Raw genomic sequence first — 27,930 nt, 5'->3', positions numbered from 1 at the left:
AGGTTACTTGTGCTTTGGAGAAGTTGCGGCAGCGTAGGTGGGGCGCTTCCCCCCCCGCATATGAGTATTCCAAGACTGCTTGGTGCGCATTTTTCCTTGTCTTTGAGTTTGGGGCTTTTCTTTTACCTTTTCTGATTGCTGCCCAGGAGGAAGTCCAGTGCATTCCCTGCTCTCTTCCGGCCACCCCCGGCGCTCTGGAAGTACTTCTCGTTTTGTGCAGTCCCGCGGTCTCTTCCGCACTGTCTCCAGGCTACGGATTCCGAGCAGTAAGTGACTGAGATGAGAAGGGTAAGAAAGGTCCCTCTCTAAATCTTCCCACCGCCCTTTCTGCCCATTTTGATTAGGTACCGTGGAGAAACTAATTAAAGTGAGAACCATAAGTTCATTAATCATTTTAAAATGGGAACAGGTTAATATATGTGTGTATGATATATGTTGTGACTCATTGTGACCTTGTTTGGGATTTTCCTAGCGAAGATTTTGGATGGTTTGACATTTTTCAGGTGAACTGAGGCCAACAGGGTTAAGGGACTTACTTGCTCGGGGTCACACAGCCAGTGTCAGAGACCAGATTTGAACTCAGGAAGATGAATTTTACTGTCTGGACGCTGACAGTTCTCTACATTGTACCGCCTAGATACCCATATATGTATATAAAGGTATTTAGATTTAGAAATGCTCTAAAAAATAAACAAAGGACAGGTGGAAAAACCTTTTAAATCATGGTAGAAATCATTGTTTTCTTGTTCATCCTATGGTTACTGGTCATCCATCAGTGATTTAGCTGTATTATAAAATTCTAACTTTCTAACTTTATTTAAATTTTTAAAATTTCTTTTATTATATTTAAAAAAAATTTTCCCCATGGTTACATAGTTCCCGTTGCCTCCCTCCCCCCTTTCCCCCCTCCCGGAGTTGACAAGCAATTTCACTAGGTTATACATTAAATTTCTATAAAGTGGAAATATACGATCAAAATGGGATGATTGCTTGGAAAAAAAAGAAGAAAACTTTCATTTGGTTGGCTGACTACACCAAAAAATTAAGGTTTAATTTTTTTTTAAACCCTTACTTCTGCCTTAAAATTGATTGGAAGGCAGAAGAGTAGGAAGGGCTAGGCAATGGGGTTTAAGTGACTTGTCCAGAATCATACAGCTAGAAAGTGCCTGAGTCCAGATTTGAACCTAGGGCCTCCCTGTCTCTGGGCCAGGCTCTCAATGCACAGAACTACTCAGTTGCCCCCTCAGATTTAAATTTAAGGAACTTCTATCAAAATTATTTCAAATACTTGCTTTGAGGAAGAACCCCATCCTTGAACTATATTCTCCTTGACTGAGTTGCCTACTCCTCTAATTTCCCATCCCATGCCAAAAAGCACGGAGGAAAATATAGAACCAGTTCAAAAGGCTTTTTTTAAAAAATTACAACTATATACCAATATTAACAAACATTTTTACAAATTATTTTTATTTATATTTTTCTAGATTAAATGTAGATACAGTTTTGAATAATGATTTTCTGACATTTTACAATCCATGTTTTCCTTCCTCTCTCCCTCAACTCCCTCTCTCTCAAGATGTCAGAAAATATATAAGTTATACATGTGCTGTCATACAATACATATTTCCATGTTTATAATGTTGTAAGAAGACACATGTAGTTAATACTAGAAAAACACTTGAAGGAAATGAAATAAAAAGTGGTATGCTTTAATTTGCATTCAGATTCCATCACTTTCTTCTAGTGGATAGCTTTTTTTCTTTTTCTTTTTTTAGAAACCCTTACCTCCCAACTTATAATAGACTTTAAAGCAGAAGAGTGGTAAGCGCTAGGAGACTGGGGTTAAGTGACTTGCTCAGGATCACATAGCAAGGAAGTGCCAGAGTTGAGATTTGAACCCAGGTCTTTCTAACTCCAGGCCTGGCACTCTGCCCATAGGATAGCCTCATCCATCATGGAGTTGTCTTGGATCTTTGCCCTGCTGATAATAGTTGTCATTCACAGTTAATCATCATTTTTTATTTCTGTTACTATGTATTCTCTTGATTCTCCTCACTTCACTTTGTGTCACTTCATATATGTCTTTATGGGTTTTTTTGGTGATTGTGTTATTCATTATTTCTTATGGCTCGCTGGTATTCCATTATAATCATATACCAACAACTCCTTCAATCATTCCCCAATTGATGGACATCACTTCAATTTCCAATTCTTTGCCACCACAAAAAGGACTGAAGTAAATATTTCTGAACAAGAACATCTTTTTCCCTTACCTTTGATTTCTTTCAGATTCAGAACTAGTAGTATTGCTAGATCAAAGGAAGGTATGCACAGTTTTATGGTCCTTTGGGCATATTTCCAAATTGCTCTTCATATGATTTTATCATTTCATAACTCCAATTTTCCCTCGCTTCTCCAACCTTTATAATTTTCCTTTTTTTGCCATGATAGCCAGTTGTTTTAATGGCATTTCTCTAATTAATAATGGTTTAGAGCAGTGATGGGCAAACTTTTTAAAGAGGGGGACAAAGAAAAGGAAATGCTTATCTATCAGTCTGTTTCTAAGGCAACTCTTTGGAAGTTTCATTGTATTGTATCCTAGTCGTATTCGTCAGATTAGGAATAATGTCACCAGGCGGGATAGAACATTTCAGGCCCTCCCCCCCCCCACCACATCTGACCTGCAGTAGTTTGCCCATCATTGGTTTAGAGCATTTTTTTGTATGACTACAGATAGTTTTAATTTCTTCATCTGAGAACTGCCTGTTAATATAAATTTGACTCTGTTCTCTATATATTTGAGAAATTAGGCTTTCGTCATACATTTGCTATAAAAAATTTCCCTAGTTTATTGTTTCCCTTCTAATCCCAGTTTTATTGGTTTTGTTTGTCCAAAAACTTTGAAATGGAAAACATTTATTTTCTGCCCCTTCTATTTCCTCATGGATCAATAAAAGTAAGAGGAAACTCTTATTAAAAAAATAGGCATACGTGCTCTTTGTGGTGGCAAAAAATGGGAAAATGAGAGGATGCCCTTCAGTTGGGGAATGGCTGAAGAAATTGTGGTATCTGTTGGTGATGGAATACTCTTGTGCTGAAAGGAATAATGAACTGGAGGAATTCCACATGAACTGGAAAAACTTCCAGGAATTGATGTAGAGTGAAAGGAGCAGAACCAGGAGAACCTTATACACAGAGACGGATACACTGTGGCACAATCAAATCTAATGGACTTCTCTACTAGCAGCAGTGCAATGATCCAGGACAATTCTGAGGGACTTATGAGAAAGAACACTATCCACAATCAGAGAAAGAAGTGTGGGAGTAGAAACACAGTAGAAAAACAACTGCTTGATCACATGGGTCGATGTGGATATGATTTGGGATGCAGACTCTAAGTGATCACCGTAATGCAATTATTAATAATTTGGAAATAGGTCTTGATCAATGACACATGTAAAACCCAGTGGAATTGCTTGTTGGCTATGAGAGGGGTGTGGGAGGAAGGGAGGAAAAGAACATGAATCATGTAACCATGGGAAAATCTTTGAAATTAATTAATTAAATGAAAAATTTCAAGATTAAAAAAATAGGCATAGTCAAGCAAAACAAATTTCCACATTGGCCATGTCCAATAATATTTCTCATTCTACATTTTAAATCTACCACCTTTTATGTGAGGAGGTAGGTAGCATACTCTTTTGATTCTCTGGAATCATGATTTGCTCTTGCATTTCTCAGTTCTTGAGTCTTTCAAAGTTATTCTCCTTTATAATGTTATTTTATAAGTTGTTTTCTCAGATCTGCTCTCTTCACTCTGCATTAGTTTGTAGAGTGAGAGGAAAGGAAATTAAAGACCTTTATTGCACATAGCCCTCTCTAGGAGTTTATCCTCAAGGGGAGGAAAGATGACAACTACTGGAGATGGACAGATCAAGTGAGAGATTTTTGAGGATAAGGGGTACATGAGAATGTTTGTAGGCAGTAAGGAAATAAATAATTTCTCCTAAACAGGGAAAGATTGGTGGTAAGTGAGAGAGATGATAAAGGAGGCCATCAGTTGAAAAAGATGGAATGGAATGGAAACACTTATATGTTTAGATGGCTTTGTATTGGCAAAGGCCACCTATCAATGTGAAAGAATAAAGGAGGAGATAGTGGCAGAAGGCATCTGAGTGATGTAATGAGATTTAGGAGAGAAGAGGAAGCTCTTTAATTACTTTGAGAATAGTCTGTTCATATCCCTTGACTATTTATCAGTTGGGGAATGACTTGTATTCTTATATATTCAACTCATTTCTTTATGCATTTGAGAAATAAGGCCTTTATTAGAGAGACTTTGAATGTTTGAAAGTCTTCTATTTCATTGAATTTTTTTCCCTTATACGATTATGTTCAGTTTTTGCTAGGTAAGTGACTTTTGGTTGAAGTCCTAGCATTGTTGCCCTCTGTAATACTCTTTCAGGCCCTCTGTTCCTTTAATGTAGAAGCTACTAGGTCTTGTGTTATCCTGACTGTGGCTCTATGATTTTTAAATTGTTTCTTTTTTAGCTGCTTGCAATATTTTCTCCTTGACCCAGGAGTTTTGGAATTTGACTTTCGTATTCCTGAAAGTTAACCTTTGGGGATCTCTTTCAGCAAGTGGACTCTTTTCAATTTCTATTTTTGTCCTTTGGTTGAGGGCATCAGGACAATTTTCCTTGATGATTTCTTGAAATATGATGTCTAAGCTCTTTTTTTGATCATGGCTTTCAGGTAGTTCAGTAATTTAAAAATTATCTTTTCAGGGTTAATTTTCCAGATCAGTTGTTCTTCCCATGAGATATTTCTTCTGTTTTTTCATTCTTTTGGCTTTGTTTGATTGTTTCTTAATATCTCAGGGAATCATTAACTTCCATTTGTCCAATTCTATTTTTAAAGGTTTTTGTACTTCCTTTTCCATTTGGACAATTCTACTTTGTAAAGAGTTCTTTTCCTCAGGGAATTTTTGAACCTCTTTTTCCAAAGGACCAATTCTGCTTTTTAAAAATCTCTTCTCTTCATTGGATTTTGCGCCTCTTTTATTAATTGGCCTATTCTGTTTTTTTTTTAAATATTCATTTCTTCAGTGGTTTTTTTGTGCCTTCTTTAAAGCTATTGACTCTTTTTTTTTTCATGATTTTCATGTATCACTCTCATTTCCTTTCCCAGTTTTTCTTTTACTTTTCTTATTTCATTTTAAAATCCTTTTTGAGCTCCTCCATTAATTCTTTTTGGACTTGAAAGCAATTTATATTTTTCTTGGGAGCTTTGGATACAACAGTATTGAATTTGTTATCATCTTCTGCATTCTCTCACCAAAAACAGCTTTCTGTTTTGAGTTTCTTTTTTTGTTGTTGTTTGCTGATCTTCCTACCTTTTTCTTTTCTTTTAGTTTAAAAAAGTTGGGCTCTGTAACTGTGGTGGAGGGAATATTGTTTCATGTTTCAGGTTCTTTGTGCATCTGCCTTCAGAGCTAGCACTGGGGATTATCTGCTTTCAGTTCTTCTAAGTTGGTATGATGTAAATACAGTTTTGTTTAATACCCTTCTAGACCTGTGTTCTGGTCCAAATAACCCCAAGCACTCTTTATCTCCTTGGAACTAACTGTGACCAGGGTCCCCTGCTCCACTGTGGTTGCAAGTGCTGGTATATGCTGGTGCTCCTCCTTACCCTGGGACTGTGCCCTAGGATTGTGATCTAGTTCTGTGTATAGGCAATGTGACAAGAGTCTTGTACTCAGAGCCAACAAAGGGACCCCTCAAATCTCTTTCTGAACAGTAGTCTAATCCTACTTAATCATCTGTGGCTCAGAGTTCCAAAAGTCCTGGCTATATTTCAATTATGCCCAAGGCCTCATGTCTTCATGAGGCCTGCTCTGGCGTATGGTGCTTCACCTCCACCCTGGTGTACTTGATCCTTTGTGCTGGCCTTGTAAGTTGTTTGGGGCTGAAAAATTACTTCACCTTTTCACTTTGTGAATTATGCTGTTTCAGAATTCGTTTTGAGGCATTATATCATTTTTTTTTGGATGGTTATTTGGTAGAAATTAGGTCCCTGTATCTTCTTTGCCGTCTTGGCTCTGACCCTCTATAGCTTAAAATGTAACCCTTCCCAATGAAATATATTTAACATATAGTTAAACTGTGTACTTTTCAGTATCTTAAAAATATGCATTTGAAAAGTTGCACATGGAGATACATTTATAGAAATACAAATATAACATTATCAAATGGTTTAAAAAGCATAAAAATTCTAACTGAGAAAGTGCTAGGCCATTGTTCAGCCATATTCTCTTCGTGACCCCTTTTGGGTTTTCTTAGAGTAGTTTGCCATTTCCTTCTCCAACTCATTTTACAGATAAGGAATTAAGGCAGAAAGGGTTAGATTTATCCAGGCACATCATAGGTATCTGAAGTCCAATTTGAACTTGGAAAGATTAGTCTTCTTGACTCCAGGTCTTGCACTTTATCCACTGTACCACCTAGCTGCCCATGTCAGTTAATAGAATGCCTACGCCATCATTAAAAACTTAAATTTGGTTTTCTAGGTTGGCAAAGGTAATATTGCAACAAACTAGAATGAATAGCAGTTTTCTTTACTATTTGTCTTACATGAAACCAAGAGTATGTGTTGTGTTTTTTCATAGTGAAAATGCTAAAAACAAATTTCCATTGTGAATAGGGATTTTAAAATCCTTGGTTTAAATATCTGGTAAAGGCAAACCCAATATCTTCCATCATTATCCAAAAAAACTTCTTTGTGCTTTTATTAGTTAGTCCTAAATGCTTTTGAGAAAGTCATATTCCTCCCATACAGAGACATCCTGTTCTTTCAAATAAAAATTACAACCAGTGCTTCATTCTTTCTCAAAAATGCATCCTGGGGGCAGCTGGGTAGCTCAGTGGAGTGAGAGTCAGGCCTAGAGACAGGAGGTCCTGGGTTCAAACCCGGCCTCAGCCACTTCCCAGCTGTGTGACCCTGGGCAAGTCACTTGACCCCCATTGCCCACCCTTACCAATCTTCCACCTATGAGACAATACACCGAAGTACAAGGGTTAAAAAAAAAAAAAGATTAAAAAAATATATTAAAAAAATGCATCCTAATTTATTGCCTTGTAGGCTGTATCCTTTATTCTCATTTTTGTTTAGTTTTGTCCCTTCCAGATACTTCAAGTAAATTATCCCCTATTTCTACCTTGATTAGCTTTTCCAAACTCTAGACTTTGTAGTACTTTGGAACGTTAGAACTAGAGAAGACTTGGAGATCCTTGGGAAACAAGTCTATGGACCAACTATGGCCTGCTGCCTGCTTCTGTACAGCCTGTGAGCTAAGAATGGTTTTTATATGTTTAAAGTGTTGAAAATTTAATTAAAAGAATAATATTTCATGACATGTGAAAATTATATGAAACTTAAAACTTCAGTGTCCACTAATCTTTTATAGGGAAACATAGGAGCACTCCTTAGTTTACATATTGCTATTTTTTGTGTTGTAAAAAGTAGAGTTGAAAAATTGCAACAGTGACTGTAACAACAGCATTTCAAGTGCCATGAGGGCCACTGTCTTGTGACATTTAAAGAACTTAAGTACATATCTATCATGTTGAAGCAAGAAAATAAGAGAAAAACATTTTTTTAAGTTTAGGGTCAAGATTCAATTTTTCCTGAACAAACTATCTTTTCTGAAAACCATGTTTTCTAAATACCCTTCTAATCACTATTATAAAAAAAAAGAATGACTTTGGAAATTTGCTTTTGCTGTAGACCTGATAATGTTTCTTAATAAATTCTTATTAAAATCAAAAGGCAAAGTAGCAAACATGAAATAGACTGAGGTAAAATCAATTTAATAACAATTAATGTTGTTTGATAATGTCAAACTGCTTTATGTGCTTTCTGTCCAGTCAAAAATTGAAATAATAAATGAGATGCTCATTTCCACACAAATTTGCAATAAATAAATTTTCTGAGTTCAAATACATGTTTTTCAGATCTCAATTCAAGTGTAAAAGGAGTTCATATTTCACAATACTGTTTAATTGTAGGACTTCTCTGTACCTTTCAATCAAAGGTGCTTAATCTGCAATGTAATGTTATATTAAAAGATGACTGCCAAGGAAATAATCTAATAGAATTCTATAAATGCCTTCCAGATAATGTATATGTTAAATTAAAATCATATACTTGTGGTTTGATATCAATATTTGACAGTACCTTTATTTATTTATTATTGACAGTGTGAAAAGGTATTTTCAAAGATGAAATAGGTAAAATCTCATTATAGATGAATAACACAGTTCAACATTTGTAATCAATTTTGATGATAGGGAACACTTACTTTGTATTCCCATTAAGCAAAATGTTATCCTCCAAAAAGAATTTGTCTTCTCGTTTAGAGACCTGTATTATAAAAAAAATTATATTCAAATTATCATTATATTTTGAATTTCATCAATAAAAATTTGTGGAAGTTTATCGTATAAGAAACTACATCATATCCTCAATTTTGCCTCTTGACAATCTAGATGATCATAACCATTGGTTGGATAAGCTGATATACAAACTCTCTCGAACTTAAGGCTCTCTTTCCCCAAGGGAGAGCAAATGTCCTGTGAAACTGTGACAAACACAGACCCCTAGGGACCTTGGTCCCACTTTCCCAGAACAGGAGGAAGACCAAGAGATACACTGCCTGTAAAATTAAGAAAAAGCTTTATTAAGCAAGGACACACATGTCCCTGTGAGGGAAATTAGCCTATTGCCAAAGAGCTCAAAGTCTAACTAGTCAGTGGCTACATATAAAATTCTAGCCAAGGAGAGGCAGGAAAAGGAGTTGGAAGTGTTAATCCAGGGAGGGATCTGCAATGGTATAGATGGAGAATTCCCAGGAATGGCAGCTGCTGGGTGGGGGGTGAGGTGTTATATGTGATGGATTCCCAGGTATAAGAAACAAAGAATCTTTAGTACATGTAAAAATAAAATACTGGGAGACTCTTTTGGGTAAAGATATTGCTTTATTGTGATTGAAATAATAGGGTCACAGGTCTGAAGATTCCCTTGCTGAGTCTGCAGCCCTAATCATTGACATTGACAGGTTTTTAAAGGCAAAAAGAACTTACAGAGTGGGGGGTGAAGACTTAGAAAGACCACTCTTGATTTGAGCAATAGTGACTTATAGGTCATGGACAGATCAGAACACTTTTGGCCTGGGCTTTTTTATAGATCATTCTTAACAAAGTACATCCCAAACCCCCAAAGCCCTCAGAGAGCCCCAGGCCTCTGAGGCTGCAGCCCTCTAAGGCCATGATGGCAAACCTATGGGACACATGCCAGAGATGGCATGAGAGACCTCTCTGTGGGCACATGCCAAGGACCCACTGCCCCCTTCCCTGCAGCACAGAGTTCTCCAGAGTTGCTAACTAGAAAGCCAGAGGGAGGTGCAACTGGGCTGCTCACTGGCCCCCTGCCCAGCAGTCCAGTGGGAGTGCTTCCTCCCCTGGATGGAGTAAGGTCACAGTGCATCGTAGGTACAGACAGCAGATTCCCATGGTGGAGTCTCTGTGGAGTGAGAAATTAGTGTGTTATTCTCAAGCAATATTAATATCTCCAAAATGAATACTCTGAGGACCCCAGTAGGAGTTAGTAAGCAGGTCTCTTCAAGACAGCCTCCCTTGCTGGACAAGATTGCCCCATCCCATTCAGAATACAATCGCCTCTTATTTACCTTTAGCCTGAGTGAGACAGAAACGACTTGGGACTTTATTATCCGAAGCAACCAGTGTCTTTACTATACAAAATATTTTGGGGATTTGGGGATGTCTTTTGAGTTTGTACTTTAAGAATGTTTAAAACTGTAGTCAGTGATATAGGAATAAGTTTTATGAACCTGAGGCTAGTAATAGCCTCTTCCCTGTTTTACAGCTCCCTTCTCCAGTTTCTTTCACAAGCATCCTTGGGCTGCTTTAATTTGCATCCTTAGTCCCTTCACCTCTTACTAGCCCAGGCTGTTCAATTTGCATTCAAAGGGGTGCCTACTTGAGGAGAATAGATGGGCTAGAACAGGGGTCAGCAACATATGGCTCTTTCTGCAGGAGCCATAAAGTCAACCACAGCACAGTAACTAACAGTTTACGCATGACATCGTGCATCACGTGATACGTCATGTGATCCTTTCGGTACCACGACTATCTTCTAAGATAGAAGGCTTCCTCATTGATATTGCCACGCGAGAGGAATCCTGGTCTTCAGTTCAGCTTGGTAGGTGTGCTGTGTGTTCCTCCTTCTGCCCTCCTTTTACTCTTTCCGCACCTGTTACTGACATCTTGGGGTTCTGTATAGTGATTGATCACTTTTGTCTACATTCTCTACCCCTCTGCCTCTGATTTACATGGCTTTATCTCAGTGCATTCATGGGGTCTGCACTCTCTATTCATGGGATTGTTATTGTTTTTAACTTTTCTACCTGCTCTTAAAGGGGAACTATAGTCAGATTACATCTTTACATATGCTTCATTAGAGAGAAGCATTTCTTCCCAGTGGTTTTTTCATTTGATGCAGAATGATTGAGTAGGTAGCACTGATAAATACCTGTACCAGGAAATGTGTATGTTGTGTCCTGGCCAGTTTTCCATGAAAAGGTACCCTCCTCCCCCACTACTTACTAATGCCTGCACACAAGTCATGTTATTTTCTGTAATCTCCTGATCTCCTACTTAATTTATGTGGCCAAATGGCTTAACCAGCAGGCCGGCAGCTTTTTCTTCTCCTGTTGTTTGACTTGAGAGAGGGAGAGGAAAAAGTATTCTTCCCTGAATTTTTCTCTCTCTTTATTTCAGCAATTTTCTTAGTGTAAAGGAGTTTTATATGTATGTGTGCAGTTATATCAGTACTATAGTGCCCCATTAAGTCTTGTTTTTTGATTAATAATCAAAATAATTTTGATTAATAATCAGCAAAACCAAGCAGCACCAGAAGTCACATTAATGTACTTTATTCATCATTGGTTAGCACATAATAATGTTATTAAAAATAGTTCAGAGACTTATTGTACTTTAAAAGTGTTCTTACATAAAATGCACATATTTACTTGTATTCCGTGTTAAACACATTATAAGGCTCTCACGAAATTACATTTCAAAAAATGTGGCATTTATAGCTCTCACGGCCAAAAAGGTTGCAGACCCCTGAGCAGATTAAAACCCATCTCTGACCCATGACCATTTGCTAAAAAGGTGTTAGTTTTGAGGATACCCCCTTCAGGAAGGCAGGAACATGATGGGATGAATGTCTCAGGATGATGTCATTTAATCTGAGGAGTATATTTTCCTATAATAAGGGATTTTCCTGTAAGCTGGGGCTTTTTTGCTTTTTTTTTTTTCTAGCTGCCTTTTTCTTTCTCTCTTTTGTCTTAATAAAGCATTGCATTTGAAATGTTTTTCCAGTTCCTTGAATAGTGGCTAAAGAGGGTGTGCTTTGAAATTTTTAAGGTTACATCAATTTCCACTTTACACAGGTTGAAGAGAAGTTAGGTTTGAGAAGATCATAGCTCATAGTGGAGCACATAACTAGAGGGGAGGAAATTGCTTGCTCCCCTTGCCTCTCCCTCTCACCAAGCCTGACTACATCACCTACCCCCTGCTCAGCAGTTCAATGGGAGTCCTTCCTCCCTCCCCTGGGTGGAGTAAGGGGGGAAGCAGGGTGCACCCAGCACCCTGGGGGGAGGAGTACAGAATGTGGTCTCTGAGGGGGGCATGGGCACTTGGTCTGGGGGGTGGGGGATGCATGGAACCTGACACTCCATCTCTAAAAGGTTCCCCATCACTACTTTAAGGGCTTCTGTCCTCCATGACCTTTGGGTGACCATCTGCTCCCTGTAGCCTCTTATATGATTTAGTTTGATATAAAGTACATTATAAAATAAGTTCATATACCCAGGATTAACATAGTAATTTATGATTAATTTGGTAACACATGCTTAAAGTTACTATAACAATTTGCATATATTGTAACAACACACATATTTGAGATTATAACTCAGATTACCCTAGGACTATATTCTTAATCTGGTTACCTACATAGACTCTTGTCTGGGACTATATTCTTACTAAAATAACACATTTACAAAATATCAAAGAAAAAGAATTCTTAAGCTAATACAAATGAGGGGCAGCTTAATTAAGTTTTCATTTATATACATTTTGGGGGGTGCAATAACATTATCTAGAATGATAAAAAATTGTGTGAAATAATCATGTTTCCAGGCCTTAGAACACAAAAAGTGTACAGAATCAATACTAGCAGGTACTTCAACAAGGTTAAATGATAACAGTAAACAGTTCCAATATGACTCACATTAACAGAGAGATGAAATCAGATGTTTTGTGAGAAATGCAAGGACATTTGGTTATCTCATCATCAAGACTATAAGTTGCAAGCTAATGAGCCTGAGCCCAATCAAGTATATCAAGGGCTATAAGAACTTGTTTCCTTAGCCACCTCAGCCAGGCTATTTAGATCATACTTTCAAAGACAGTCAATTTCTTTAAGTTACTCAGTTCCCAGGTAGTCTTAAACGTCTTTATCATCCACATAAGTAGGACAACTCAAGCATGTCAAGATAATTTACCTAATTGAACTCATAACATTTTTTTTTGTGTTATTAATAACAGGAACTTAACACAGGAAGTAGAAATGCCTCAATATTGTAGTAGACATTACAACAGAAATTCAAAATACATACAACTCCACTAGGAAGAAATCCTTGACTAAATTATGAACACTTTCATTGCTAATATTTTACAAAGTAAAACTAAGTTAAATATAGTATAGGCTCTGAGGCTGTTCTCCTAACCCTCTAGTAGATTGGATTCCCAGAAATCAGTTGGTTCTTTACCCTTTAGTAGTCTTGGGATAACCCCAAGATGCTGGGGAATGCTATCTAATATCATTGCTCACAAGCCTCTATTAGCCATTCTTTACCCCATTATCTATTCATTTATATCAATTATCCAGTCAAGGTTAATTGGTTAATCAAGCTTTTGGTTAGAGATATTTACCAAGGTTGGCAGCTAAGTAGTAGTTCATAGAATTCTAGGGCTAGCGTCAGGAAGACTCTTCTTCCTGAGTTTGAATCTGATCTCAGACACTTACTAGCTGTGTTGACTGTGGGCAAGTCACTTAACTGTTTGCTTCAACTACCTCATCAGAAAAATGAGCTGAGTGGGATAAATTGCACAGAAAGAGTTTGGAATGTTAGAGAGAGGATTGATTGACAACGAAGGCCATTGGAGGGGAGAGACTTGAGAGAGTGACAATTGCTCTCGGAAGAAAGTCTTTCCTGGACCTCAGGACTGGAGGGAGCTCTCGCTGCCTCTCAGGATAGAAATGACCTCGATTCCTGGGATTTTCCCAACTGTTTTCTCTACCTGGATTCCTGTTGATGGTGCCATCGAACAAAAGGATTCAAGTGGGGCTGATTGAACTGTAACATCTGTCTTTTAGGGGTACCAGCATAGAGAGACAGGCTAAAGCAGCCCTGGAGATCAGAATCTCCTTTTCTCTTGCTGTCTACTGCTAAAGACTTTGAACTTAAGAAAGCTAGCATAGATATAGCATAGAATAAGAAGAAGGAAAACCTCCATAAGCCTGTGAGCACTGAGCTCGGCTCAAATCTGAGAGAGACATGAAACCACTATGTGCTTTAGGTTTAGGGCAATCCCTACTTCCCTCTAGCCTGATTCCTTTCCCTTTAGGATTTAGTATTAAACTTACTTTAGTTAAATAAATGCAGTCAGGTAATCTTTATAAGAATGAAGGGGGCCAGAAGGGAGAAAGGGTTCCTTAGGGGAGAAGGTTCTATGTAACCTGAAGTTACACCGAATCTTGAGGTGCCTGTCATTGCCTCCTCCCCGGCTGGGACTGCACAGGAGGAGACATCAGGGAAGTTGAGGCAATAAGCAAAGACCTGAACAAAAGCCTATCTCAAATTCTTTTGGTGTCTTTATCCTGTTCAGACCTCAGCTGCCCCTCCATCTTCACTCTACTATAGTGAGTCAGAGAGAAAGCTGCTATAACTTCTCTGTCAGCAGAAGGGGTTTCTCTCTTGAGGCCCACTAGGGTAAAAATAAAATAGGCAAGCACCCAAATAAAGGTCAAAATTGTTTCTAGATACTTTTGATAGATGTTATCAAAGTATCTTCAGTGGTAAGTGAAGTGAAGCTCAAAGATGAACTTCCCTTCAGGGCCAGGCACAAGGAATGCTAAAGAGACTCTTGTTTGTGAAAAACAAACAATTTATTTAAATATATATAAGAGAGAAAGGATTTCTAATTCTAAAGGGATTCTAACTCCACCCAAATAAACTCCCATGTCCCACAAGGAACCCCTTCTGTGTTTCACAGGCTACACTAATCCTCCCTGATCTAACTAACCAAATTTATACTATTCTAAATAAACCTAACCACTATGACTCTTAACTTTGCCTTTAAGTTATAAAGAATAACTAAGGCTAGCTGGTTGAGTCTCCACAAGAATCAAGTTAGGACTTGGAGCCTTAACAGACTCTGAGTCCAAACCAAAGATCAGGTTTTGTTTGTTTTTTTTCACAGCTTAACCAATCTATAGACAGTAACAGATAAATGTATGGTGTTTCCCAAGTTGGAAAAGAAAACACTCCACTCCTTCAAGCCTTTCCTTCAGACCGAGATAGAGAGAGGCAAAGATGTTATCTTCTCCAGCCCTGAGAGAGAAAGCAGCTACATATGGCTCTGTCCACTGCTAGAATCCCACTCCTGGAATGCCACACCCAGCCAGTGAAACAGTCATAAAATAATGGTTATATATAACTGCCAACAGTTGAAATTAACACTCTTTCAGCTGTATTTGAAACTCCAAATCTTCCCCAAGCCAGCTTCCCTACTGCTTATCTTTAAACTAATAAAACAATACTTATTTTCTAATATCATTCTTATACTAGTCAAATCCCTCTTGACTAGAATCAACCAACAGCTCCTAGAAGGAGCCCCTTTTCTGTTAGAAACAACAAGCTATTCTGTCTAGTTCTCTGTTAAGAGGGATAGCCGGCAGGAAGAAGCCATCGGCTCCCTGATCAGTCAGGGTTGCTCTGAGGGTTAACTAATCAACACTCTTGGCTAACCATAGTAACACCATCCCAGGGTTTCCCTTTCTGATTTACCCTTTGGAAGAGTTTTCTTACAGCTGGAAAAGGAAGTGGCAAATCACTATAGTATCTATGCCAAGAAAACCCCAAATGAGGTCACAAAGAGTTGGACAAGACTGAAAAACAATTAAACAACAATTTGTTAAGGTGGTATAAGAACAGTAGGCAAAAATATCTCCAAATTCCATACTCTTCCACAAATGCATAGAGAATCCAGGGGAAAGTATACTAAAGTTTAGCAGGCACATGTGGCAAAAGGATAACACAACTCTTGGATGTGAGGTCTTCATGAAGGTTGAGAAAATGAAACCCAGCATTCCAGTGTTGTTAGGTCAGTCTAGTGATAAGCAGCTTCATCCAAGCTTCTGAGGAGGATATCACTTGATTAATGAGTTTTGGACCTCATTTAGTGCCTTTGATTAATTGACAAGTGTTCTCACCTGATAAAGGTATCAGAATTAGAACATCTTGTTAGTTACTTTAAGTGGGATGGAGTGATTGACTGATTCTGTCAACTTCCCCCTCTCCTTCCTCAACCCTAGAGAAATCATTTTGGAAGTGAATCATAATGAGATACTATCATAAGTCAACATCATATATTCATTTTTTTAACCCTTGTACTTCAGTGTATTGTCTCATAGGTGGAAGATTGGTAAGGGTGGGCAATGGGGGTCAAGTGACTTGCCCAGGGTCACACAGCTGGGAAGTGGCTGAGGCCAGATTTGAACCTAGGACCTCCTGTCTCTACATATATTCATTTTTTAAAAGGAAAATGTCTGTTTTTACAAGGACAAAGCCTGGATGAATTTAAGGAAAATTAAAGGCTCTTCAAAAACTCAGTTCTTTTAAAATGCTATGGTTAATACTGTGGTTCATGCTTGCATATATTAGCATTTGTGTGTAGCTAGTCTACATGGGACAGGTTCTTAGGAAATGCTAGCACAGCCACCATGGCAGGGAATTCTAAATATTGCCCTTACCATTCAAACAATGAAGAATTTTTTTGCCATTTTCTGTGGAGAGGGTTAAATTATTGTGCCTGGGATGCTAACTGAAAAGAATCGAGCTGTAAAAAAAGTCTACTTAAAACAGATTGTTATCATTAAGCACCATTATGTAAAACAAATAAAACTTAAGTCTTTCAAAATTGATGATTTTTCAAATGTTGCTGTAATAGTATAAATTGTTTTTCTGTTTTTACATATTTCATTTCCACATCAGCATAAATGAATCTTTTCTCCACTCCACTTGTTTGGGGAACATAATTAACATAAAAACATTGTAGATTTGCCAAGGACCACTGTGACACAACCAGCATCCTAGAAACAAGATTAATTTGCTTCTTGTGATCCTGATTAAGTTTGTTGTAGTTTATTGTTAATAATTATAAAGAAAACTATATGGAACACATCACTTTACTGGTTTATTTTTATTTTAACAGTCAAGATGATTTTCTTTTGGTGCAACAGAGTACAACAAGTTCAATATACCTTGGGATTATTGTTCAAAAAAAGTTGTTCCTCTACAAAAACCCTGCCGGTGCTGACCCTGTTCACAAAGGTAAAGAGCTAATGGATTAGTATTTTGGTACAGACATTAGTTGTTCAACATTGTTTTCAAAGAAGAATAATGACATCATGGGTTATGTCTCCTGGATCGGATTTAAGTGAGGCAGAGTTGCACAAAATTTCACTCTCTCTTCCAAAGAAGTCCAGCAGCAAGACAAAAGGCAGTGGCCTAGGATGTGGTGGATATACTTGACATCTTTTATGACTGACTAAGCTCTAAGTGCACAACACTGCCTGCTTCAATCATCTTCCTGGATGTAAGAATGAATCATTCTTATTTGCCCATTCTTCCAGAAGTCATAACATACTTGGATTAGGCATACCCCCAATTTCCTGATTGGTTTGAGGCCTATTGGTTACCCTCAGTCTGGTTTAGTCCACCTCCCAAGATATTTTTACCAGGATGTGGCTGCTGTGCATGCATTTCTGTAGATTTCATATACAAGTTGGTACACCTCTGGGGCTCAATACAAATGGTACAAGGTATTATGCCTTTAGAAGTATGTGGAACCTTGCCATCCTTCTTTGACATTACCCTGATGAACCTCTTTTTAAAACTTTTTAAAACCTCCTTTGATGTTAGGTTCCAGTGAATTCTTGTAAACAGTTATCTCCATAGTTTTATATATGCCATCTGTCTTTCCTCTAAAAATACTTTAATATTTGTTGTTTAATACTGTGTGACTCTTCATGACCTTGAATGGGTTCTTTTTTTTTTAAAAAACCCTTACCTTCTGTCTTGGAGTCAATACTATGTATTGACTCCAAGGCAGAAGAGTGGTAAGGGTAGGCAATGGGGGTCAAGTGACTTGCCCAGGGTCACACAGCTGGGAAGTGTCTGAGACCAGATTTGAACCTAGGACCTCCCATCTCTAGGTCTGGCTCTCAATCCACTGAGCTACTCAGCTGCTCCCCTGAATGGGTTCTTTTTAAAGATACTGGAGTGGTTTGCCATTTCCTTCCCCAGGGGATGGAGTATATGGGCCCTCCCTGAACTGAAGAACTCTCACTTCTGCTGTGAGGATGACAGGTACTAGTAAAGAAAATATGGACACATTTTGGAATTAAAAATTAGAGCATAAAGAGGAAGTATAGCAGAGTAAATTTTTGCCATTCAGAGATTTTTATGTTAATTCACAGCATATTGGGAACAATGCCATGTTCCTCACATATCTCATATCCTTCCGTTCTGAAACAGGGAGTTCATGATATTTTCATCCAAATCTATTTGTGCCAGACTGCTCTCTAGTTTTCCCAGCAATTTTTGTCTACTAGTGACTTATTACACTAATAGTTATAGTCTTTTGAGTATGTTGAACACTAGACTATTAAGTAGGGTACTTTTGCTCCTGTATATTGTCTACCATACAGTTGTTCCATTGACCAACTTTTCATGTCTAGTATCAAATAGTTTTGATAAATGTTTTGTAGTATAATTTGATAATATTTCTAAGTTCTCTTCTTCCCACTTTTTCCCCCAATTATTTCTCTTGAGAATCTCTACTTTCCCCCTTCATATGAATTTGGTTAATATTTTCTCTAGCTCTTATCAAAGAATGACTTCAATATTTTTTAGTCCTATGGCTGTCAAAGTATAACTTTGATCACTTGACATAGGACCAAATTAGTTAATTAATTTAGACAGTATTGTCATTTTTATTGACAGCCTAACCATAAGGAATTAATATTTCTTAATTTATCTAGGTCTGTCCATATTTCTATAAAAAGTATTTTGTGTTTGTGGCTGTAATCATATAGTTCTTTTGTAAGGAATTTGGTTAGTGTGATCGATTTTGTAATTCCTTTATTTCTTCTAGCTGGATTTTTTAGTAATATATAGAAAGGCAAAGTATTTGTGTGGGTTGATTTTATATGCTGCTATTTTGATAAATTTATTATTTCAAATAAAACTTTTTTATTTGCCTTCCTATGATTATCTGTGTAGACCAATAATTAAATTTTTACTATGCTTATATAGTGTTAGTTATATGGCTATGCTAATTCTTTAATTACTTTTTCTTATCATATTGTTGGAGTTAATTCTAGTCCTGTCAAAATGATAGTGGTGATAGTGGACATCCTGGTTTTACCATTAAACTAACTGAAAATACCTCCTTCATCACCTTTACATCTAATTCTGGTTCTTGGTTTTAAATAAATATTATTTACCATATTAGGGAAAATCCATTTAATCTTGTGTATTTTTTTTTACAGTTGTCATTTATCAAAAGTTCATTATATGGTTTTTAAATAGAAGCAAAGGCATGAAAGAGATTATATTTATAATGAGACTTGAAAGAAACTGAATAGGTATATTTCTTCAGTCCTCAGTTGTAACCTGAGTTGCAGAGGTTTCAGCTGAGAATAGCCAGAAATGAAAATGAAACAAAATAAATTTATAAACCTTAAAAAGAAAAAGAAAAAGTATATCCAACAATTAAAGACAAGAGTTTTCAGCTCTAGTCTTCCAAATTCTAGACACTGGAAATGATTTTGGGATTATTAACCCCACTGGTGCCTTTTGCCACCTCTATTTCTGTTACTGAGTTTTCTTTGACCTGTGAAGAACTACATCCCTAACTGTATTAGTTCATACAAGTCTTCACAAATTTCTCTGAAACTGTGCCTGTCATCATTTCTTATACTCAATAGCAGTCCATCATATTTATATACCATAAATTGTCCAGCCAAACCCCAGTCAATGAATACCTCCTTAGTTTCTAGGTCTCTGCTACCACAAAAATAGCTGCTATCAATCTTTTGGACATATAGATTCTTTTCCTCTTTATTTTATTTCTTTGGAGTAGGCTATGTGAATTTTGTTTTTATTTTTCTTTTTAGTTGGGTGAAGACAGAAGTTGGGACAGAAAAAATGCTTTGATTTTTAAAAAGAAATAAAATAATCTGGAATATATGTAATGTCTAAAAAAAGTAATGGTATGAAAAGATAATCTCTATTGTCAACATCTGAGATAAATTTAGGGATTAACTTCCTCAAAAAAAATCACAAAAAAAACACAAAAAAATTACATAAGGCTTTTCACTAGAATTTAGTGTAACAATCTTTAAAACAGATGGAATATGAATGATATGTGAGTTGTTTTCATGACATCTTTGAAGGGTGCAGGTTCTTGAAAATTATTGTGCACTTCACATAAAGATGAACCTACAAAACTTATGCTAGAAACAGATTACTTGGAAATTAGAAATAAAAACTGATAATTCCATAAAACAGCAAAAAATATTAAGAAAAAAATCAAGATTGAAGAAAAGTAGAAGAAACTGATGTCATGAAATTTTCCTTAGTAAGGAGATACACAGTAATGAAAGATGGAACATTTGTAAATCTGATAGCTGGACAAAGACTAGTAAGACATATATAGCATAGAGGAAGGCTGGACTTTTTGTGTAATAGCTTCATTTTAATCTTTTATCTAGGACCTGTGTCCTCTTTGTGATGAAGCAAAAGAAGTTCTCAAGCCATTAAAAGACAGGGTAATATATTTATATATGTCTGTATCTGTGTGTATGTGTATAAAATATAGTATGGTCTTATTTCTTTCTTAATTTTTTAATTTTTTTTTTAAATCTTTGTACTTCGGTGTATTGTCTCATAGGTGGAAGAGTGGTAAGGGTGGGCAATGGGGGTCAAGTGACTTGCCCAGGGTCACACAGCTGGGAAGTGGCTGAGGCCAGGTTTGAACCTTGGACCTCCTGTCTCTAGGCCTGACTCTCACTCCACTGAGCTACCCAGCTGCCCCTTATTTCTTTCTTAGAGAAAAGACATTAAATACTTTTCCCCCTAATTTCCTTTGTTATTTTTTACACATTTTGCTGTTTTCATAAAATTCATAAAATTTAAGAAGTATTGATTTTTCTAACCTATCGATGCTTACTATTAAAAAATTCTAAAATGAACTGGCTGGGACAATGTTAGTGTTTTTCAAAACTCTTTATTCCTTTGATGTTTCTGGTCGAAAAATCTTCACATTTCCTGAATTTATATTCAGAAACATTTCTGAACTAGTTTTCAAGAGATACTCTATTCAGGGGATATTTTGTTCTAAGAAGAAATTATGAGCCCCAATGATAAATATGGAACAAGTAAACTAGAAATGTAACTGATTCAGGGTGAAACTGACCAAAGTGTGGAGATGAAGGACATTTATCAAATTGCAAACCAAAGAAACCAATTGCATGAGATATGTGCTAATTCATAGTAGCCAGCTATCATGTAATAAATCATAAAGGTTATTTTTTGTATTTTTGTATTTTTATTTCTTCCAGTTTATTTTGCAAGAGGTGGATATTACCCTTCCAGAGAATTCGGCATGGTATGATAGATACAAGTTTGATATACCTGTCTTTCATTTGAATGGTCAGTTCTTGATGATGCATCGAGTAAATTTCTCAAAACTTGAAAAACAGCTCAGGAAACTTGAACAGCAAAGTAACTGAGGTTGACTCATATCAAGGTGGTTTTCCCACACTATGAAAATATAAAAGTCTTCAAGAATGTGAGCAGGATTACCTTCTAAGAGTAAAATGACCAAGAAGAGACAAGATAATTCCTCTAATTGCTTTGTAAAAAAAATACAAAAAGTTTTAATATATGTAAATGTAAACTTTTTCATATATTATTTATTTTGTGTGTTGTACCCAAATTTTAATACCTAACCCAGGTTCGTGGCCAGAGGAAGAATCACAATGACAATGCAATAGGCAAGAAGTATAGAACCTAGGACCGGGGCAAAAACTAGAACACCAGATACAAAAGGAGAAAATTAGCACAATAGAAACTGATACTAAACATTAACATTTGGGTATCTTAGCCAACAGATTTTATCCCCAGAAATCATCCTCTGACAGGAATTAAACCTTTTAGGAAATTTGATCCCTAAGTTGTTTGCAGAGTTGGCATGTGATATTTCTGTTAAAAAAAAATATCCTTTTGCAAAGCCCACATTAATATGGCATCTATAAGTACTTGAATAACAACTGTTTACAGATAAATTTCTTTATCCCAAATTCTGGAGGAAATCCAGAAAGCCCTGGGTTATTTCCAGGGTCAAGATCCAAACTTCAGCTGTGGTAAATTAAGGCTGCAAGCTACAAGTCATCTATCACTAAACTTCACCTACTTCTCAAAGTGTGTTCCCATACAATTTGATAATTTTCAATTATTAACCCAATAGGTTGTTTGGGGAGATGGAAACATTAATTTACAATTTGCATTAAGTGCTGATTATGGGAACTTGCTCTAAAAAGGGAAGGCAGATAGGAAAGCATTTCCTCACATCCCAAGGGACACATAGTGAGGGGCTCCATGTACAGGCCAAAGCTGTCACTGGCTCATGCCATCCTTGTGTCACTCAAGCATTAGTAGCCTAGATGGTCAGAAGAGGTCCAGTCCAAGTTGAGCCCTAGAATTGCCTCTCTAACCACCACAGAACATTCTCTGTCTTTTGCACTATATCACTACTGGATCCCAGAAGCCATCTCCTTCCTTAAAAGACAAGTCTTTCCCATTACAGCTCAGAGAAATTCTGCTAAGCAGCAGTCTGAAAACAATTTCCATACCCTCAAACAAACCTTTCACATCCCTACCAGGCTGATCACTCAGTTATTCTTACATATTTTGGCAATAATTAACATATCACACTTTAGTCACAAAACCTGAATTAAGGAACAGGAGTGCTGGACTGAGTAGCTCCACAGTAAATATAAATCAGGGCTGTATTGTCTCCTGTACCTAGGCCATCTGAAAGACTAAGACAAGCCATACATACTTACTTCTGTGTAACTTTCAAGAGAATTCCAGAACTATTTGTGACTTTTCCCAATACCATATATACTAATATTAGAAATTGTCCCTAGGTCAAGGATCCAATTATAAGAGTATAACATCGATCTATTCTCTTTCACCTCCCTATCTGTTCTCTTTCATCTCTCCTTCTCTCCTTCTTCTCTCTTTTTCCCTCAAACCCTCTGCTTAAAAAGCAAAACACAACTTCCATTTACCCATCACGAATCTGCATACTCAGGGCATCCAAGTCTCTCTTTCTTCTGTATTCAAACACAACACACCTTACCTCTTCACTTTCTCTGACTCTATTACCATCACAAAAATAAACATACCATTTGGTATCCCTTCAAATGCTAATCAATAACTCCCAAGAATTGAGGCACTATGTCTTTAGCATAGTGCTCATTATAAGATTCAGTTCATAGTACAAATTGGTAAACTGAGGTAACCACTGAGTATTGAACAAAACCCATGGTATCGTCAGGTTTACAATGAGCTTTTGCTTACATTCAAACAACACTTAAAGCACATGTTTTAGCAACAATTTACATAAAAGTCATATTTAAAGGAATATCATAAAGCATGTAGTATTAAATGGTCTATTTCCAATTACTAGATTTGAAACCTTTTAAACACTATAAACCTTAAAGAAAGCCTTTTGACCAGCAGGCTGCTTATCTATTTTCAAGACCAGGGTATCAAATTTAATAATAAAGTTAGTCAATTTTAATACACTGAGATGGAAAACCATTTATGATAACTTTTAAACCCCCCCAAAATATTTTTTATCAATTTAAATACTTAAACTTATTATATTTTTAAAACTCTTATGATGGAACGATAAATAAGGAGGAAAATAGTATTCTTGAGACTAACATGGGCATTGTGCAGAGATGGCAAGGACCCTACACCCCTTAACTCAGATAGGCTGTGAATAAGGAAACTCCCCTAACTGAGGCAGGCTGTGAACAGGGAAACTCCTTTTCCCCTTCCTGCCCCTGTAACACTTTAAAGAGATACACTTCTGGCCACACCTTGATAGCCTAAGCCCAGAGGATCTCAGACAGACCCCCCACTCACTAAATGCCTGAGTGCAAGGAGTCATGTCCATACTCTTTGAAAAGGATACTGCTAAGCTTGGAGTCCTCTCATCCCTGAGAAGGGCCTCCTTCCCGAACCCAGAGGTTCACCATTTGTACCCCTATAACAACTGTACTGCTAAAAAAAGAACCTGTTTTACAAGATATCTATGACTTTTCTATCAACTTTTACTTGCTTGAACATCTCTTTAAAACTCTGAAGTATACAATTAAAATATACTCATCTTTAAACTCTTTAAGATCTTACTTATGTACTGTGTTGCTATATCAGTTCCTAAGTACCAAAGTGGAACAATTAAAAGTATTTCTTTTTTTTCCTTCCCATTTGCAAGGAAGAGTTTAATAGCTTGTGGGCAATTTACCCTAAGGCTGCCTGGCTTGATTTAGGTTTTTATGACTTAACAACCTTGTCTCTTATCTCTCTTTACCAAGAGAGATCACCTGCAATTTAAAATTTAGCATGAACCAAAATCTTCGTAATAAATTATTTTCAACAAACTTTAGTTTGAACTCCACAACTTCCAAATAACTTTAAGTCCTCTAGTAATCTTTCAGTATGTAAACAACTGAATTTCCAAGCCATTTACTTTTATTCCTTTCAGACCTCTGTTTAAACAGAATAGAACCTCTAGTTCAGTTTCCTTTTACCTCAGGCATTGCTTACATAACTGATTAAATCCCATCAATATTATTCTGATTTACCATTTGTTGTATCTATTTTGCACTAGAACGCATACCCACTCTGATCTCCTCTGGCTTCTCCTCCTTGCAAAAAGAGGAAAGGCACTATATTTAATTGCATGAAATCCTATTAGCTTCTTGGGCTGGTCAAATTTTTTCTTGTTAATTTCATACAGTTTACATATCATATATTCTTAACCTATTCAAGTGGAAAACTTAATTCTTTTTATAGTCCAAATGCATACATATTTTGTATTCATTCATCATTGCTTTCTAGCAATTTGAGTCTAAATATATGTTAATCTCTAGATCACAAATTCCTTCTTATACATTGCACACATTTTTACCAAATTTTTGGTACCTGTATTATTAAATCCCAGGCACAGATTAACCACTTTAAAAACTTCTTGTGTGTCATATTGTTGCTAGTTCTGACAGCACATACATCAAAAGAACATCTCATTTGAAAAATCCCAAGTTTAAATTCTAGATTAAGTTCTCAATAATAACATTACAACTTTTTCTGAATGACTTTTACATCTACAAAGTAGCCAATACAATTTTTGACCTTATAGAATAAACATTTCCTCTCTGTGTTAGACTGGCTATTAACCACATTTAGACAATTCTCAATTCACTGAAACCAAGACTTAACAAACTTCTAACTATGAGTTTTTGTGCTCAATAAAATCTGGTTAATATTTCACATTTGACTGACAAAACAGTTACCACAATAAATAAAATTACATTATACCATATCAAAAATCATTAGCAATCCTCAACCCTTAAAATCAGATCTTAAGTGAAAATGTTTCCAATTGTGGAGTAAAATCTCCCTTTTTTGCTCTGAATTTTTCTCTTTTTTTCACTCCTTTGGGGGCCCATCCAAAGGAAGAAAGAGGAAAAATCATTGAACAGATATTTGCTTTTGTCCTCTGCTGAGGATTTTTGACTGTGGAAAGTTCAATCTTTCAACTCCCCCTCTTTTTTTTTCTTCTTTTTTTTGTAATATCCAATTTAAGAATACATAGAGACGAGACTGTGACAAAGACAACAATAAACAATAAAAAATAATTAAAAAATAAAAAAAAAATACAACCTTAGGACAAGCATGCTTTAAAAAGAAAAAATCAGTTCTTTAGGATCCATGGTTAAAAAAGAAATATTTGCAGTGAGAAAGCTCATTAAAACAGTTGCAGCACACTGCCTCTTCAACTGAGGGTACGCAGGTACAGCAATCAGCCATCTGATTGGCTGAGCTGACTTCCTTGTCCCCTAACTCTCCCTGTGCTTTACAACTCTGATTGACCAAACCTGTCTCTCTTTTTGGCTGTGATTTCTAACAAAATGCTTCTTGTAGCACCTAAACAAATTGCTATCTGTTTACAGTGGGGGGTTGGAAGTGAGCTGTTCATTAGGCTGGCTGTGTTTCTTAAGGAAAACTTTGAACTTTCAAATCCCCTCCTGTTCAGATGTTAAATCTGCAGCCAGGTCTGGGAGGTTTGTTTAAAATCCTCTCCCTATTCAAATGTTGTCTGCTTCTTGAGCAGCACAGCTTCTCCAGTAAGGAAAGGTTAGAAAATGGAGACTAGGGGAGGGGAATTGCAGAATGTTTGCAGTTTTCCCCTCTGAACTCCCCTTGAAGCCTGGAAACCAGCAAGCACCAGGTTGACTCCCTGGCTCATGATAAGGACGGAAATAATACCAAAGACAGACACAACCAGGACACACAAAAGACGAACTAAGGAAGATTTAAACCTGACAGATTCCTGACTGGCCAAGACAACACAAGACAAAGGTGAGCACACTCACACTCACTTGCCTGGGGGAGCCCAGACAGATCCCAAACAATTAATGTGGGGATCCTGCCTCAGTCCTCTCTCTCCTCCCCACCTCCAGTGCGTCCACTGGCCTTCCTCAGGGGACTCGAACCCCTGACTTGGGGTCTCAATCCCCAAGAAAATCCGGCTGGACTTGAACCAACCAGGCGGACTCCAAAGACAGGACTCGAACCTTTTGCTTTGGGGTCCTGTGAGACCTCGAACTTCACCAGTTCCCGTAGTAATTCCAAGGGAATAGGGAGATCAATTGGTCTACATGGCCTGCCAGTCAGACACAGCACTTGCTCCCAGGGGTTCCGACCTTTGTCCACATGGATCAAAGGAACTGCGTACTTTCCCCAGTCCTTTCTCATAAACAGGTAGAAGGGGTGCCCATGGCTGGTAAGCTTGACTTAGGTTTTTCCGTATCAATCCCGGAGCAGCGGGGCAAGCCGAACCACTTAGCTGTATGCTTACCAGGGCATCACCTCCCCCATCAGTTCAATCACACATCCACCCACATGCAGAAGGGAGCCTGTGGCAGGCTCCCTCCTCATACAAATGCAAGCACACATTCACACAACCACATGCACAGGCCACTCAATCCCAGATCTCCTCACCCTCTTGGCTCTTCTGGCAGTGGATCCTTTCCTGGCCATGAAGGATGAGCCCCCATATGTTATACCCAAATTTTAATACCTAACCCAGGTTCGTGGCCATAGGAAGAATCACACTGACAATGCAATATGCAAGAAGAGGCTCATTCTTTACTAGCAATAATAGCTAGGGTCGCTAGGCAGAGAAGCATGCCTGAACGAGGCCTTGGAATTCTTAGCCAAGAGTTTATATAGAAATGTTTGGAGAAGGGGGTTGGTACATACATAATTATCAAGGTAGTGTCAGGGACAGGTGGTCAGGAAGCCTCTGGGGAGGGGGGATTTCAGGGTCAGGGGTCTGGAAGCATTTGGCAAACATACATTAAGTAGGCAAATATTGTTAAGCAGGCAAACATAGACAAAACATTCCTCAAGAAGGTTAATATTCATCAGATAAGATGGCTTCAGTTTTAGGCTTATCATAGGGGGAGATAAGGAAGACTGTACTGGGAAACCTTGGGGGGTAGCTTGCCCAGGCCAGAAATAGTTCAGTAGACTGCCAGACTGATTTTTAAATCCAACAGGTGCAACTATTTTTTTCTTTCATACTTTTTTGTAAGAAATGGCTCTCTAGGATTGGGTGGAGGAGGGATATAATGGGAAGTATAGTTCACATAAAAATATATTTCAAAATATATTTTTTAAGTTTAGAGCCAACACTGTGATACAGAAAGGATCTTAAAATTAGAAGGAAGTACTAATCTCCAAAAGAGTACAAAGATCTCTTGTCAAACATTACCATAGAAAGGTGTAAGAGGCATAGGTTTAAAAGTAGGTGTGTAAGCAGGCTAGGAAAAACCTTAGCTGGAGGTCATGGACATTCTGAATGGAATGCAGGGGAAGGAGGAAGTGGCTTGTGCCTGAGAGAGACTCCTTGGGGGTTGGGACAAAAACTGTTGCTGACCTGGGAGATCTCAGAGCTAGGGGAGTTGTATCCAGATTCCTTGGGATCCTGAGAGTGGTGAAGGCTTACAGCAGAGGACATTAGACCTGCAGAGCAGCACTGAGTAGGGAAGTGGTTTGTGATCTGGTGGACTTTCTCTCCCTGCCTGGATACCTTGGATCGCCTGTTCTCGTAGAGTTGACACCTGGCATCCCGA

At 37.4% G+C, this 27,930-nt stretch overlaps 1 protein-coding gene across 3 annotated transcripts; it reads left to right on the top strand.

Annotated features, from left to right (window-relative positions):
* The first annotated feature begins 22 nt into the window (after positions 1-22).
* Positions 23-21,355, top strand: C1H5orf63 (chromosome 1 C5orf63 homolog). 3 transcript variants are annotated; one of them, XM_044657608.1, is made up of 4 exons: positions 23-266; positions 16,641-16,759; positions 20,206-20,262; positions 21,055-21,355. In XM_044657608.1, exons 2-4 carry the CDS (start codon positions 16,646-16,648, stop codon positions 21,223-21,225), a joined length of 342 nt encoding a protein of 113 aa, XP_044513543.1. In that variant the 5' UTR covers positions 23-266; positions 16,641-16,645; the 3' UTR covers positions 21,226-21,355. The 3 variants fall into 3 exon arrangements, with proteins under 3 accessions (XP_044513543.1, XP_044513542.1, XP_044513541.1); XM_044657607.1 differs by having other exon boundaries at positions 23-288; XM_044657606.1 differs by having other exon boundaries at positions 49-82.
* Positions 21,356-27,930: the final 6,575 nt, after the last annotated feature.

Source organism: Gracilinanus agilis, chromosome 1 (assembly GCF_016433145.1).
Source record: "Gracilinanus agilis isolate LMUSP501 chromosome 1, AgileGrace, whole genome shotgun sequence".
NCBI classification, from domain to species: Eukaryota; Metazoa; Chordata; class Mammalia; order Didelphimorphia; family Didelphidae; genus Gracilinanus; species Gracilinanus agilis.
The sequence above is the reverse complement of the archived record's forward strand: the minus strand, read 5'-3'. Positions and strand labels throughout refer to the sequence as shown.

Bases quoted from the DNA above. Each gene is read 5' to 3' on its own strand.
- C1H5orf63 (XM_044657606.1), top strand. From the start codon at position 61: ATGAGTATTCCAAGACTGCTTG. The intron at 83-16,640 runs GTGCGCATTTTT...TTATTTTAACAG, and splicing joins GAGTATTCCAAGACTGCTTG to TCAAGATGATTTTCTTTTGG. The intron at 20,263-21,054 runs GTAATATATTTA...TATTTCTTCCAG, and splicing joins TCAAGCCATTAAAAGACAGG to TTTATTTTGCAAGAGGTGGA.